This window comes from Myotis davidii, unplaced genomic scaffold (assembly GCF_000327345.1).
Source record: "Myotis davidii unplaced genomic scaffold, ASM32734v1 scaffold404, whole genome shotgun sequence".
NCBI classification, from domain to species: Eukaryota; Metazoa; Chordata; class Mammalia; order Chiroptera; family Vespertilionidae; genus Myotis; species Myotis davidii.
The window spans coordinates 140,582-153,933 of record NW_006295824.1 but is presented as its reverse complement, the minus strand read 5'-3'; the positions used below and the strand labels follow the sequence as shown (position 1 = coordinate 153,933).

General features: G+C 36.6%; 1 protein-coding gene across 1 annotated transcript in view; it reads right to left on the bottom strand.

The window, feature by feature from the left end:
* The window catches only part of GLRA3 (glycine receptor alpha 3), a 126,085-nt gene that overhangs the window by 99,086 nt on the left and 13,647 nt on the right, over positions 1-13,352 (bottom strand). Inside the window, exon 2 of the mRNA XM_006770743.2 lies at positions 1,471-1,598. Coding sequence (XP_006770806.2) covers positions 1,471-1,598 — 128 coding nt within the window. The remainder of the gene's footprint in view (positions 1-1,470; positions 1,599-13,352) is intronic.

Here is a 13,352-nt window from a genome sequence, read left to right as displayed (position 1 = left end):
CTAAACCTGTCTTAGCACCCAGGCACATCAGCTCTATCCTTCCTGAACTATGCAGTGTTTTTCTTCAATGCTCTATAAGAAAACCAGGGGCTTACAGAGAGCTAAGATGAATTAACATAATTGTCCCTGCAAGAAGAAAAGAGATGATTGTGCAGAAAGGGGAAACAGAAAAGGTGGAATGTAAGAATGGAGGCATTAAATGAGCAGTCTAGTTAGTGCAAAGGCATCTCATAATGCCTTGTTTGTAAAAGTCCCAGAAAGCAATCAAACATATTTCACCAGAAATTAACCAATTTTACTTTTGGAGTGTTTACTTCAAAGAAGTAGAACTGTGCATAAGGATTGTTGAGGCAAGAAGCTGCTGCTTTTCATCACTGATATCTTTAGACAATTTAATGTTCGCCAAGTTCAGGTACATGGTTTTCGCTATTTTCATAAATAAAACAAACAACTAAGCATACAAAATAGTATCTGCCTAGCAACCTGTGACACCACCTACCTCTATGACTTCACATTCAAGGAAATGGTTTAGGATAAAGAGGTCTGTGAAGAGACCATAATATAATTACAGAATTAAAATGCTCCTAAACATTCCCAAAGAATACCCAGAACACTATGTCATGTCCAAGAGTGATTAGAGGACAAATCTAAACAATTCTCCTTAAATCTAGAGGAAACAAATAAGAATGAAGGGTATGAGTGGGAGTATGTTTGAGACAGACGATAGAAGAAATCAGATTTCTTTTTGTTTTTAAAGAGAGAGAGAATTATTTTGGAGAATGACACAATGCCAGCATAAGCAGTAATATTATTAAAGATAAATTTGCATAGGAGGATACTGCTTTTGTAAAATATCCTCATAATGCTGAAATTTTTCATTTTTATTTGAATATGGTACTCCTTAAAATTCTTTCCTATAAATTTAGGTAAAAACATTTGGTAGGTAGAATAATTTTTTAAATGTTATCAGTGGCTTTACTTATCCAGACCCTTCCCCAGTACATAAATTCAATAATGATATGATTCTCCACAATATAGAAAATCCTGCTGTGGAAGATTTAAAATATGGGAGCATCATTGTCAGCTCCAAGAAGCTTTTATTCCAGTTAGTGAGAATATTCCATTGTAGATAGTGAGAATATTTTATATTTTCAGAATTTTTGATGGAATCAATTTTTAAATGTATCTTGTTTAATCACACTTAAAATACATTTCATGCCCAGCTAGGGGTGGCTCAGTGGTTGAGCATCCTTTCCAGGAACTAAGAGGTCACTGGTTCAGTTCCGGTCAGGGCATATACCAGGGTTGTGGGCTGGATCCCCAGTAGGGGGCGTGCCGATCAATGATTCTCTCTCATCATTGATGTTTCTATCTCTCTCTCTCCCATCTTCTCTGAAATCAATAAATAATATATTTTTAATTTAAAAAAATAAAACACATTTAGTATGTAATAGAAAGCAGAACAATTACCTTTAAAATTGGGTCTGATTCTTGCATCATATCCTGATGTCCTCCCCATTAATTTATCCAGGAAGTCAGAAGGTGACATTGGAGCACTTCTAGATCTTGCGCTATTTGTTTCCTTTGTTGCAACCAAACTAAAAATAAGAAAAAAAAAAATACACCATAGATTTTACCAAAAAAAAAAAAACCTTCCTAACAATTGTTACCTACAAATATAAAATTAATATGCTAAGCAAAAATATTTCTGAAAACCAAAAGGAAAGCTTTACATACAATACAATGAATGTGATCATAATGACAAGAAGGTCTTTTAGGTTTACGGTTAGTATTATAAGGTTTCATAAGTTTTTAACCCAAGGTCAGAGGTGATATTATTTTCTGTTGAGACTGGAAACAAAGACAAATTATTAGGCTTTCAAACTTTGCATGTACCCAAGTTTTATTTCTAATTGCAGTTTTTAGCTAAAAGTATCCTTAATGATTCAGCCATAAGAAAATACAAAAATTCATCTGCAATAAAATTCTTATGGCTTTTATTGAAGAAGAAAAAGTCACCCATATGATCTCATTTTACCTTAATTATCTCCAAAAAAAGTCACATTCTGAGGTATTTGGGGTTAGGACTTCAAAATATGAACTTTGGAAATTTAGCCTATGACACTGGGCATGCTCACATGTGTATGACCCTCTAGTTGCCCAGGAATATGTGGAACTTTTCCAAACCTCTAAGGACATATTATTCCGTGGCTTTTTCTTTTAAGCTTTTTAGTTAGTCTGTTGTTTGCCTCCACTAATACCCTCCAGTAACCGTGAAGTCAAAAAAAGCTGCCTCTTTAAATGTTTTTGACAAACATTCCCAGGAAAAAGCTTTTCACACTAGGTACTCTCTAACTTAGCTCAAATAAAGCAGTCGTGCAAAGTGGGGTCTCCCAGAAAACCCCTCACAAGTCAAATAATAACCCTTCAAGAATGAGTCTTTAAAGGAGTTCAAACTCCATTCTGCCCCCTCTCGTAGCTACCAGGTTGTTTTTTATAGCGATTGTTGGCTATTGGTGCTCCCTTGAAGCCTGAGAAGCGGGGACAAGCATAAGGCAAGTTACAATGCAACAACTCCCACTGCTCTGACCAATCAGATGTTTTTCTTGATTAAACTATTTCATGGATTATTGCAAGTCTCTGATTAATTGCCAGAGCTCTAAAAAAGTTGGTTGTCACATTTTTGGACTGTTTTCTTACTGCTGTTACGGAGGACACAATTTATCGAAGTCCACTGTTTTTGCTGACATCACCACTCAAACAGTGTCTTCCTAGACTTCTTTTTGTATTTGTTTTATTATATTGGTGCTTTAAAGACCCACAACCTTCAGTGGCACCCTGGAGCTGCCCCTCTTCTCTCTCTCTGGATAATTGTATTTACTCCCATGGTATCAGCTATCTCCCATAATGCTATTTTGTAGGACTTAAATATCATTTTTCATAAAAAATGTAAATATTTGCTTTTAAAACAAAGGATACAAGTTTACCTTTGGGTTTCCCCATAATGAACCCTATTACCAAGCACTATTGGTTTGCTCTAACATCTCAAATTATTTGAATAATTATATAACAAAAACAAGATTATTATTGTTTCAGTAAGATTCAAGAATTCTTTATCCTTTTAAGGTTAATAATGTATTATTAATCTTTTTAGTCCATTTCTTTTGAGATATTCCAAAACAATAATTGAGCTACTATGATAATCATGCCCTCCTGAAATTTGATTTGAAATTGGTTCTATTTAAAAGTTTTTAATAATTCAATTACAGTTGACATTCAACATTATATTAGTTTCAGGTGTACAGCACGTAGAGGTTAGATATTTATGTAATTTATGAAGTGATCCCCCGATGAGTCTAGTACTCACCTGACACCATGCATAGTTACTACAGTATTATTGACTATCTTCCCTATGCTGTGCTGTACACCCAATGATTATTTTGTAGCTGCCGAGTTGTACTAACTAACCCCTTCACCTTTTCTCCCAGCCCCTCAACTCCCCTCACCTCTGGCAACCGTCAATCTCCATATTATGAGCTTAACATCGGTACTTTTAAAATTCCATTTGAAATAGGCTTTTAGTGCCAAAAATATGTTTCCAAATATATTATGCAAAGATCATGACACTGATTCACCAGCAATGGGAATATATAAAAATTAATTTTATAGGAGACTAGAATCTTATAAGTAGAAGCTCATTCATGTATTCATTTAACAACTGTTATTGCTTCCAAAGAGTCTGAAATCATGCCTGTAATAGTTTGAAAAAGAAGGGATAATATATATGATATGAATTTAATCTTCTTAAAGGTTAAATAAACATTAAATAACTTTTTAAAGGTTATCATAAAGCCTTTTAATGCTTATGAAATAGTTTCCCACTAAAAATAAAAATTTTCGTTGTTTACACAATTAGTAATTAAAATACGCTGATGGAAAGAAAACACAACCCTTCTTATCACTACCATAGTCAAGGATAAAAGATAAATATCACCAGGAAATAATCTTAGAAAAGCAAGCTATTTCACCTCATACCACAAAATCTATTAAAATTATGTACTTTCTGTAATAAATGTTATATATTTTACAGTAAAATATAGTATTACTTTTTATTTTAATACTAAAATAAAAATTATTACACATTTATATTAAAAAAGAAATGATGGTTCTTTTGACATGGTACTTAAAATTAATAAAATTACAAGTATAATTTGATCATTGAGTTGAAGGAGTACATGAAATACACATTGGACTGTGATGGAATGAAGAGAGGTAAATTTAATTTTAAAATACAATATAGAAACTTTTATAAGCCTTTTGTGAACTGAGAGACGTTCACTAAAAATAAAATCATAGTGCTTTCATTATATAAAAATATCCTTTATCACACCAACATGCATTTATTTTTTTTTCTCTCTGCTCTTAACAATCCTCTGGCCTCCCCTACCCGCCAGTGTCTTAAGTCCATTGGTTATGCTTATATGCACCAACAGGCATTTAAATATCTGTTAAATGTTGAAACAATACACTAAGGTGAAGAGATTAGCCAAAGAACAGACATGAATAACCCATAGACACAGACAATAGTGTGGTGAGGGCCAGAGGGAAGGGAGGTGGGGGATGGGTGGAGCTGGGCAAAGGCAGGGGGAACTAGGGAAATCTGTAATAGTGTCAACAATAAAAACAAGGTTTATACAAATAAAGTTTTAAAAAACAATGCATTTTGAGTTCTCATATAATTTATTCCATGCAAAGCACTGTGTTAAGAACACAATCTGAACCTTTAAAGTGTTCACAGTTCGGTAGATGACTCTGTCTACAAGGAATCCTTGGGAAGCGTCCATGAGCTGGAGCTGGGACGTGAGATTACAGTGAAGATAATGATTGGCCAGTTCCCTTCTTTCTATCTCTGTGAGCAAAATCTTCACGTTTTGTAAGATGGATTCACCACCAAGCTCTGCAGAATGATGCCTATCAAAAATGAGAAATTCTGAGCAGAAAACTATTCCAATAGCCTTTAGTAGTTATGTTCCCTTCAATCACACAGAGCCATGCAACTGCTTCTGGACAATTGAGTTTATTCTGAAGATTCACAATTTTGACACAAAATGACTTATGGTCAGCAAAACAACACTGATTCATTAATTGGTTACAAAGCATTTCTACATAGTCTATCCCTTCTTTTTCTGAAAGGGGTGGAGGATGTACATATGGAAAAACTTTCCATCACCTACAACCCTTGCTCTGGTATATTTCTCCTAGAGCTTTCTTCCTATTACCGTATTATCTGAGATTTGTACCAAGTGATCACTGCTAGACAGTCTTCAGAGAACCATAGTGATTTAAGAGAACGCATAGTAATTCATAATATATGACCAATCTGGAATCTTTTTTTAATTTTTAAGTAGTCCATATCATCTGTACATACATATTCAAACACTTCATTTTATGGTTTTTTGTTGTGTTCTTTTTTTTTACTTTTTATTGAATTTATTGGGGTGATACTGGTTAACAATGCTATATAGGTTTTAGGTGCATGATTCCACAACACATCATCTGTACACTGTATTGTGTGTTAAGTTGTTAAAATTCAGAGTAGGAGGAAACTGTGGAGGAAAAAATGTAAGATAATTTGGAATGGATTTTGGATAAGAAACTTTGCCATCAAGTCCATTTTTTATCTAAACCTAGTTTTAACAAAATTCATCATATTTATAGCAAGTTACTTTTGAAAAAAGCAGATTTGAATGTTTAAAAAGTCTTTTATTTATGAAAATCGCAAAATCTGTGATAATTTGCCTGCCTCCCACACTTGGCTCTTCTTTTATATGCTGTACCAAGTATGAATTTACTATTAACTTTTTTTTTTGAAACTGTGTGTGGGCTTAAACACATTCTCATCAATGAACATTTTTTTTCATTTAAGTATTTTATATATTCTTTTTATAAAGACATGCTACTTGAAAGTTCAGAGACTTCAGTTGCTGAGAGGCTGGCAAAAACCAATATTCTAAAGCATTGAAATCAAACATCACAATTCATCAAAACAGGTAAGTCCCTTCTCATTTCTCTTCCCTCCCTTCCTCATCAATGAGACAAAGAGGTAAAATAAATCCACTTTTGGAGGACTGAAATAACCACTAAATATAGATGCTTTATGGTAAATCCTATATAATAAAAGTCTAATATGCTAAGTGTCCAGTCATCCGGTTGGCCATTCAACCAATTAAAGTATAATATGCAAATGATATGCTAAAGCCGCTCAACCGCTCACTATGTTGTGCACTGATCACTAGGGAGCAGACATTTGGCTGGTCTACCAGTTGCTATGATGTGCACTGACCACCAGGGGGAAGACTCTCCGATGAGTAGGTTAGCTTGCTGCTGGGGTCTGGTCAATCGGGACTGAGCGAGGTGGGCCAGACACATACCCTGGAGCCCTCCTGCAGTCCCTCCCTGGCTGGCCAACCTCCCACGTACCTCCCCAGCCCCAATTGTGCACCAGTGGGGTCCCTTGGCCTGGCCTTCACCCTCTCACAATTTGGGACCCCTCAGGGGATGTAGGAGAGCTGGTTTTGGCCCAATCCCCACAGGCCAGGCCAAGGGACCCCACTGGTGCACGAATTCATGCATTGGGCCTCTAGTTTAATATCATTGTCAGTATCTATTTACCTTTGCTAAATGAACCTTAAAATTGAGAGAAAATTATGTAGCTCGGAAACATAATGTGAGAAAAATCTTGGCACCTGGGGCCACAAATCTCCATGCACCTACTTTTATGAGGTAATTTGCACAGAGGGAAGGGTGCCCTGTAGGGAATAAGTCAGTGTCCTGACTCCTGAGGCAGAGAAGGTCCAGGCTATGATGGAGAAAGGACAGTTTTACCATATAGGGTTACAATTCCTTGTAGAAGAAAAAAAATCACAGTTATTATTATTTGAAAATTTTTGTAGGAATACCAGCAATTGATATTTTTAGTCTTGGTTTGAAAAATAACACACAGAATGGAATAGGTGAGCATTCTTCCCACTTTTTATTTTATTATTATTTTTTTTTTATTCCTTCAGCCTCTTTAGGGGAACTAAAGAGAAAGAAACTGGGATATCTGGAGATAGGTGAAGTTTTGAGCATTTCACAGGAAAACATACTTATGCCTTGGAAAAGGAACCATTGTCGGCCCTGAAGGCATGTGTGGCGAAGCAGGCTTCCATTTGGCTGTTTAATAGTAATTATTTTAAAAGGAGGCCAAAGTAGAGGATTATAAAAGGGCTATTCTAGAATATCTCCAGAGACTCAGAGAAATAACTAAGAAGTAAAAATCCTCGGGGTACTAGGATTTTATTTTTGCCACTGTGAGCAGCACAATTCTTGCCTGTGAAATATGATTATCATTTTACAAAGTGATCTCATTTCTACCTTAGTTTGATGGGGTGTAGTGTAAACCCTGACACGATTGGGTTGTTTTGTTTTGTTTGTTTTTTTCCTTTTTGTAATGCAAGTGCCTGACTTAAGCTTTGATTGCTGAGGCATCCATTTCAAAGAAGCCACTTCAAACAACTGCCTGGGATAAACACATCGCCAGCCACACAGCGAGAGAAGAGATTCCTTTGTTTTAGAGGCCTTACTTGATCTCATCACTGACCATTTGGGCTACTTGTTTGTTTTCTCTTCTCTGCGCTTTAAAATCCTCCTCTTAAAGTTTTAAATTCACCAAGAAATAGTGAGCCCGCCAAACCCTAGGCCCTCACCCTCAACCTTGATAAAAGTGGAACCCCAGACACTTCTCTCTCTATCTGTGACCTCTATGTGACCCCAGGTGTAATTTTCCCATCTTGTAAGTACTAAAACCATACTTTTTCCAAGTTTCCTGACGATTATTGTTGAAGGGCATCTTGCAATAACAGTAAGAACCAAAAGTGTTAGTCCAGTTGTAACATTGTTTTCAGGAAGGGAAGCCTTCTGTGGGAAGCCCCCTGGGGCCTAGGTGAGTGCCCTCCAGGCATTGCTAGCTGAGAGCTTTACTATGAATAGACTGAGACCTGCACCAAACCTGATAACCAACAATAAAAATGAAAATTGCTTCTTGATCTCTCAGGAACAGGATCTGTATACATGATATAATTTAATAGTCATAATAATCTTGCTAGTTAGATATAGCTACATATGCATTACAGATGAAGCTAAGGAATAAAGGGTTGTTTTTTTTTGCCAGGCCATTCAGATACTAAATGTATAATAAACCTGTATTTTAAATGGAATTAAACTTTCCACTGAAAACAACTAGACAAGATTGGGAGAAAAAAATCTGTGCATTGGAGAGCTAAAAATAGTGAAAAATCACGTGGCTAAAAACCAAAGGGAAAAAAATCACAGAAGTAAGCCAAGTATTTAGATTTGTATTCCCCTTAGAGGTGATAATAAGCTTCATAATAGCTGAATGGTTAACAATCTGTGCACAAATTTGAAAGCATTATGGATTTAAGGAGATAAAAATTGTAATCGAGAACTCACCCAAGAGTGGATACCTCTGAGTTGATTTGAGGTCACAAATAATTACAATTTCTGAGTAGGAATGAATCAGAAATGTAGAAGCATTAGGAGAAAGCTAAGCATAGCTTGGAATCATCTCAGTTTTTGAAACTAGAATAAAATAATCACAGATTGCTAGCAACCTAGTGCCCCAATAAAAGCAGACATAAATCAAAGTCCCGCTATTACCACGCAAACCTATTCCTTCACCATTCTTTTCTAACTCTGATAATGGCAACTCAATCTTTCCATTTCTCAGGATTGCAATCTTTGATAACCTTGGACTCCTCTCTCCATTTCACATATATCCATCTGGTTGGCCCTACCTTCCAACTTCTATCCATAATCCAAACCACATCTTATCATGTCCTCTTCAGCTTCTCTGGTACAACCTACCACTAGCTGTGGCAGGATAGCAAGAAGCTAAGGAAATTCCTAGTGAAAATTCCTGGAATGAAGAAACTGAGACAAGAAAATTAAACAAGGCCAAACAGTTTGGGCAGCTTGCAGCCGGCCTGTGAATTCCAAAATCTTATTTCCCCCTACCAAGGACACTTGAAAACTAATGGTTTATGCCTCTCTTCCCTAACCAGAGAATTCACAGCTTAAATCACCCTGGCCTAGAAAAAATGAGAACAAAGACCCAATGAATGCCATTTATGCCAGGTAAACCCAAGGACAAATATCACTTGGGGGATGTTAGGGCAGCTTTCCAAACAACTGTGCATATTCAGACCCCTTAGAGGGGTACTTTATCTCATCCACTAAACAAAGAAGCCAGCCACCTTAGGACTTGTCAAACAAGATGACCAAATGTATGTACAAACATTCTGAAAGAAGCCACAACAATGTAGAAGGGGACTTTGAAACCTAGTCTGCTATCTAAGATATCTGGCAGGAAAGCTTTGAAACCTACAGGGAGAAGGGTATAAAACCCCTTGACCCTCCACTGGCAGGCATGCTAAAACTAGCTGAGTTGCCAGCTTCTGCTTTATGCCAAGTGTATTCCTTTTTATAAAATATATTTTTATTGATTTCAGAGAGGAAGGAGGAGGGAGAGATAAAATCATCAGTGATGAGAGAGAATCATTGATCGCTGCCTTCTGCACACACACCCCACTGGAGATCAGGCCCACAACCCAGTCATGTGCCCTGACGGGGAATCAAACCATGATCTCCTGTTCATAGATTGTTGCTCAACCACTGAACCACACCAAGGGGATTCTTAATAAATTTGCTTGCTTTGCTTCAACACTGCTGTCTGTCACTCATCTGAAATCTTTCTTGTGAGATTAACAAGGGTCTAGGAGGGGACAGGCCTCCTCCGACTTGGGGCTGTCCAGTAACATAGCCATTGCCTTTGCCTGGAATGCTCATTGGTCCTCTTTTCATCTAATTAACTTCTACTTACCTTTGGGATCTAGGTTTGAGCATAATTTCTTCAGGAAGCCATAGCTATTCTCTCTGAGTTTATAAAATATTTCTCAAGTTTGTGTATCTCATTTGTAGTACTTGTTACAATGCAACTGTCATTTTTAATAGAATTAATCAATGTTTATGTCCTTCTTTGTAGGAACTACTATTTAGGCAAAAACCATAACTGTTTTAATGGCCCCAGAAGTAATCTAGGGCATCCAGAGTAACTATTGAATAAGTATTTTTGAAATGAATTAACTAAATGTAATGATGAAGAGGTCAAACATCAGAATATGACCCTCTAAGTATATCAATAATCATGCTTAGAATGTATGTGTAACACTAGAGAGAATCTTGTCTTTCTCTCCTTCTTTCCTTCTATCTAAGATGGAAGGATGCTAATAACTTATCAGGACAGATCATAGAACAAGTATTTAGAAATAGAAAAAAAGCCAAGATATAAAAATCTGAGAGTGTGACTTAAATCATCAAAGTCATAGACTTCAGAAAATATCATTTAATGGTGGAACTGGAGACTTGTAAAATGGACTGTCGTAGGTGTCTTTTTAACTGATATTGCAGTGATGTTTACATTCAGTGCTTACATAAATTAGTGCTTATAAGAGGTGTCTACGCTCAGTGCTTGCTAGGTGTCAGTGATAAATTAGATATTGTTTGTGTGTTTGTAAATGAAGGGTTAATATAAGGTTATTGATGGGGAATAGGTGGGAAAAGGAGGTCTCCATCCTATATAATAAAAGGCTAATATGCAAATTGTCCCCTTGAGAGTTAGACCAGGAGTTCGCTATGAAGTGTGCTGACCACAAGGGGGTGGCGTGGAACATGGCAGGCGACCAGCAGCAGAGGGAAGGAGAAGGCAGGGAACCTGATCAGCCCTGATTGCCAGCCAGGCCTAGGGACCCTACCCGTACACAAATTTTGTGCACTGGGCCTCTAGTTCAATAATAAAAAATACATAACAAAGGATTATCTAGTGTACCCCTGAGGTTTCTTAACCCTAATTTTTATACAATGCTTTTTTTATCTACAAAATATTTTTTATCATAAAATCACTAATTTTTACTAAATACTTTCAAAATGCTATGCTCAAAATTCATGGTAATTGTTATAACTTCTATAAAAACTTTTATTAACTTCTGTAGGGAGTGGCTCTAGGGTCATGCCTCAGACTGATGTGTGGCAGGGCCACAAACAAGTCCCAGCTTGGAGGGCAGAGCTCTCCTAGCATAATTAAGCTTAACTTATAGCCCTCCCTAGTCCCTTCCTAGGTAGCTAATGGGTTGTGGGAGGTGAAGCAAGTGCTGCCAAAACAAGGTGAAACTCACAAGAACATTGTAAACATGTTGACCACTATCCTTGTTTTGTTTTGTGTGCTCTGACTGTAAAATAAAGACTTGGCTTGCAGGCCAGGGCACTGTTTCTCCATCAGAGAAGCAGCATTCCACCAAGCCCCAGCTGTATTCTCTGGTCTGTCTTCTTTAATCCTTCACTGCCCCTCCTCAGGCTCACTGAACATACCCGTGCTGGATGCGGCACAAACTTCTATGCAGACTGCCTATTCTCATGGGTAATAGTTCATAGTTTTGGCAACAACTTATTTCAACTAAAAGAACTAAAGGGCTATAACAGAGCTAATTAACTCACTGATTTGTAGCTTCTTAATGACATTTCTTTTAAAGAAAACTAATGAAGTATTTCAGATACATTGAAAATTGCTTACAATATACTTAATGGTTCCAATTGTGTGTTGAGTGCACAAGATAATTAAGTGGAAGTGATCATGGTACAGTGGTTGAGGCTTAAGATGGACAGCCAGGAGGCTTACATTTTGTCACGAACTAGTTGTTTCACCTTGGGAAAGTCATAAATCATTTTGCCAATATAAAAATCGAGATTTAAAGTGGCACCCATTTGCCACAGGTAAGTTTAGTAAATCATATGACAATCTATACGTATGTTTTGAAACATGCCAAGCTCTAAAGCCAGTGCTGGGATTTTGCTTTTGATACCATCACTCTTGATCAGGTGTATCTTTAAGTGAAATAAAGAGAAACTCACTCAAGCTAATTTATATAGACGGGCCCAGGGCAGTTATAGTGCTATCTCATAAAACCCAAGTGTAGAAAAAATAGACAAGCATCAAGAAAGACTAAGCATCATAGAAAAAGAAAAAAATCTAATTGACCTGTGCCAGTTTATGGATTCAACTAGTGGTTGAAACCACTTTAGCAAGAGAGGTTGAAAGTCACATTTCGAATGTGTGATTTTAGGGGCCAGACTTGCTCACTGCTTATTCTTCCCTTAAATAACTTCTATTCAGGACATTCAGTCTCTCAGAGCTCAACTCCTGCATAATATTTAAAGCAAAACCACCTCATATATCCTTAAAGTATGCACAAAGCTTGTTTTAAAAACACTTCTTTTAATCCAACATATGTGCATTGTACAAAAGAAATAATAAAAATGCAGTAAGATTAAGGGGGAAAGCACCTTAATCCACCACTCAAAGATACAGAAATCATCCTTTCACTTGTGGTTTTAACTGTTATAGGTATTTACAAACAAACAAACAAAAAACACTACAGCAGAAGTGGTACTACTTTATTCTGAACTCTCTACTTCTTATTTTCACTGAATTGTGCTGGCATCAATGCCTGCTAATGAAATGCATCTGTATAAATCTCCAGATCAATAAGACTCAGGATATAAAAGCATGATATTTTAAAGCACCAATCTCTGGAGTCTCAACCTGAAAAGAGATGGACACAGAATATTAAAATGGAGACCTGGTAAGCTTTTTTTCCCTAAATAATATTAAACCTGCAGAGCACTGACTCATTCAGATTATGGTAGATATTCCCATTGGTGTGACTACAAGTGTTTATGTAAATATTTATGTTTCTGGTTTACAGTTATTCAAGACAGTTTAAACATTTTTCTTCCATGGCACAGGAAGCTCCACATTTGACTCATCGTTACATTCCTTAAAGGAGGGAGAAATGGAGCAGAACAAAGGCAGGAATCAAACAATATAGAAAAAAAAGAGTTTATAATTGGAAGTGGTAAGAAAATATAGCAATGAGTTTGGTGCTACTCAGTTTCTCCCTAGTGATAATTAGACTCTACATCAAGGTTTTTATTGGACTACATATTTTTTTTTTTAAAAATTAAGAGACAGAAGAGGTCAGCAAAATGTATTCCCTGTTATTAACATTATGCTTAAAGCTACTATTCAACTGAGGTTACTCACTCTGACTCTTTTCCCCTCTTCTCCCTCTGCCCCACCTCCGTTTCCTTCTCCCCTCAGTCCTCTTCCACGTTCCTTTTTTGTATATGATAAACTACTTGGGGAAAATGTTTACAGTTTCCCAGTAAACAAAAGGATT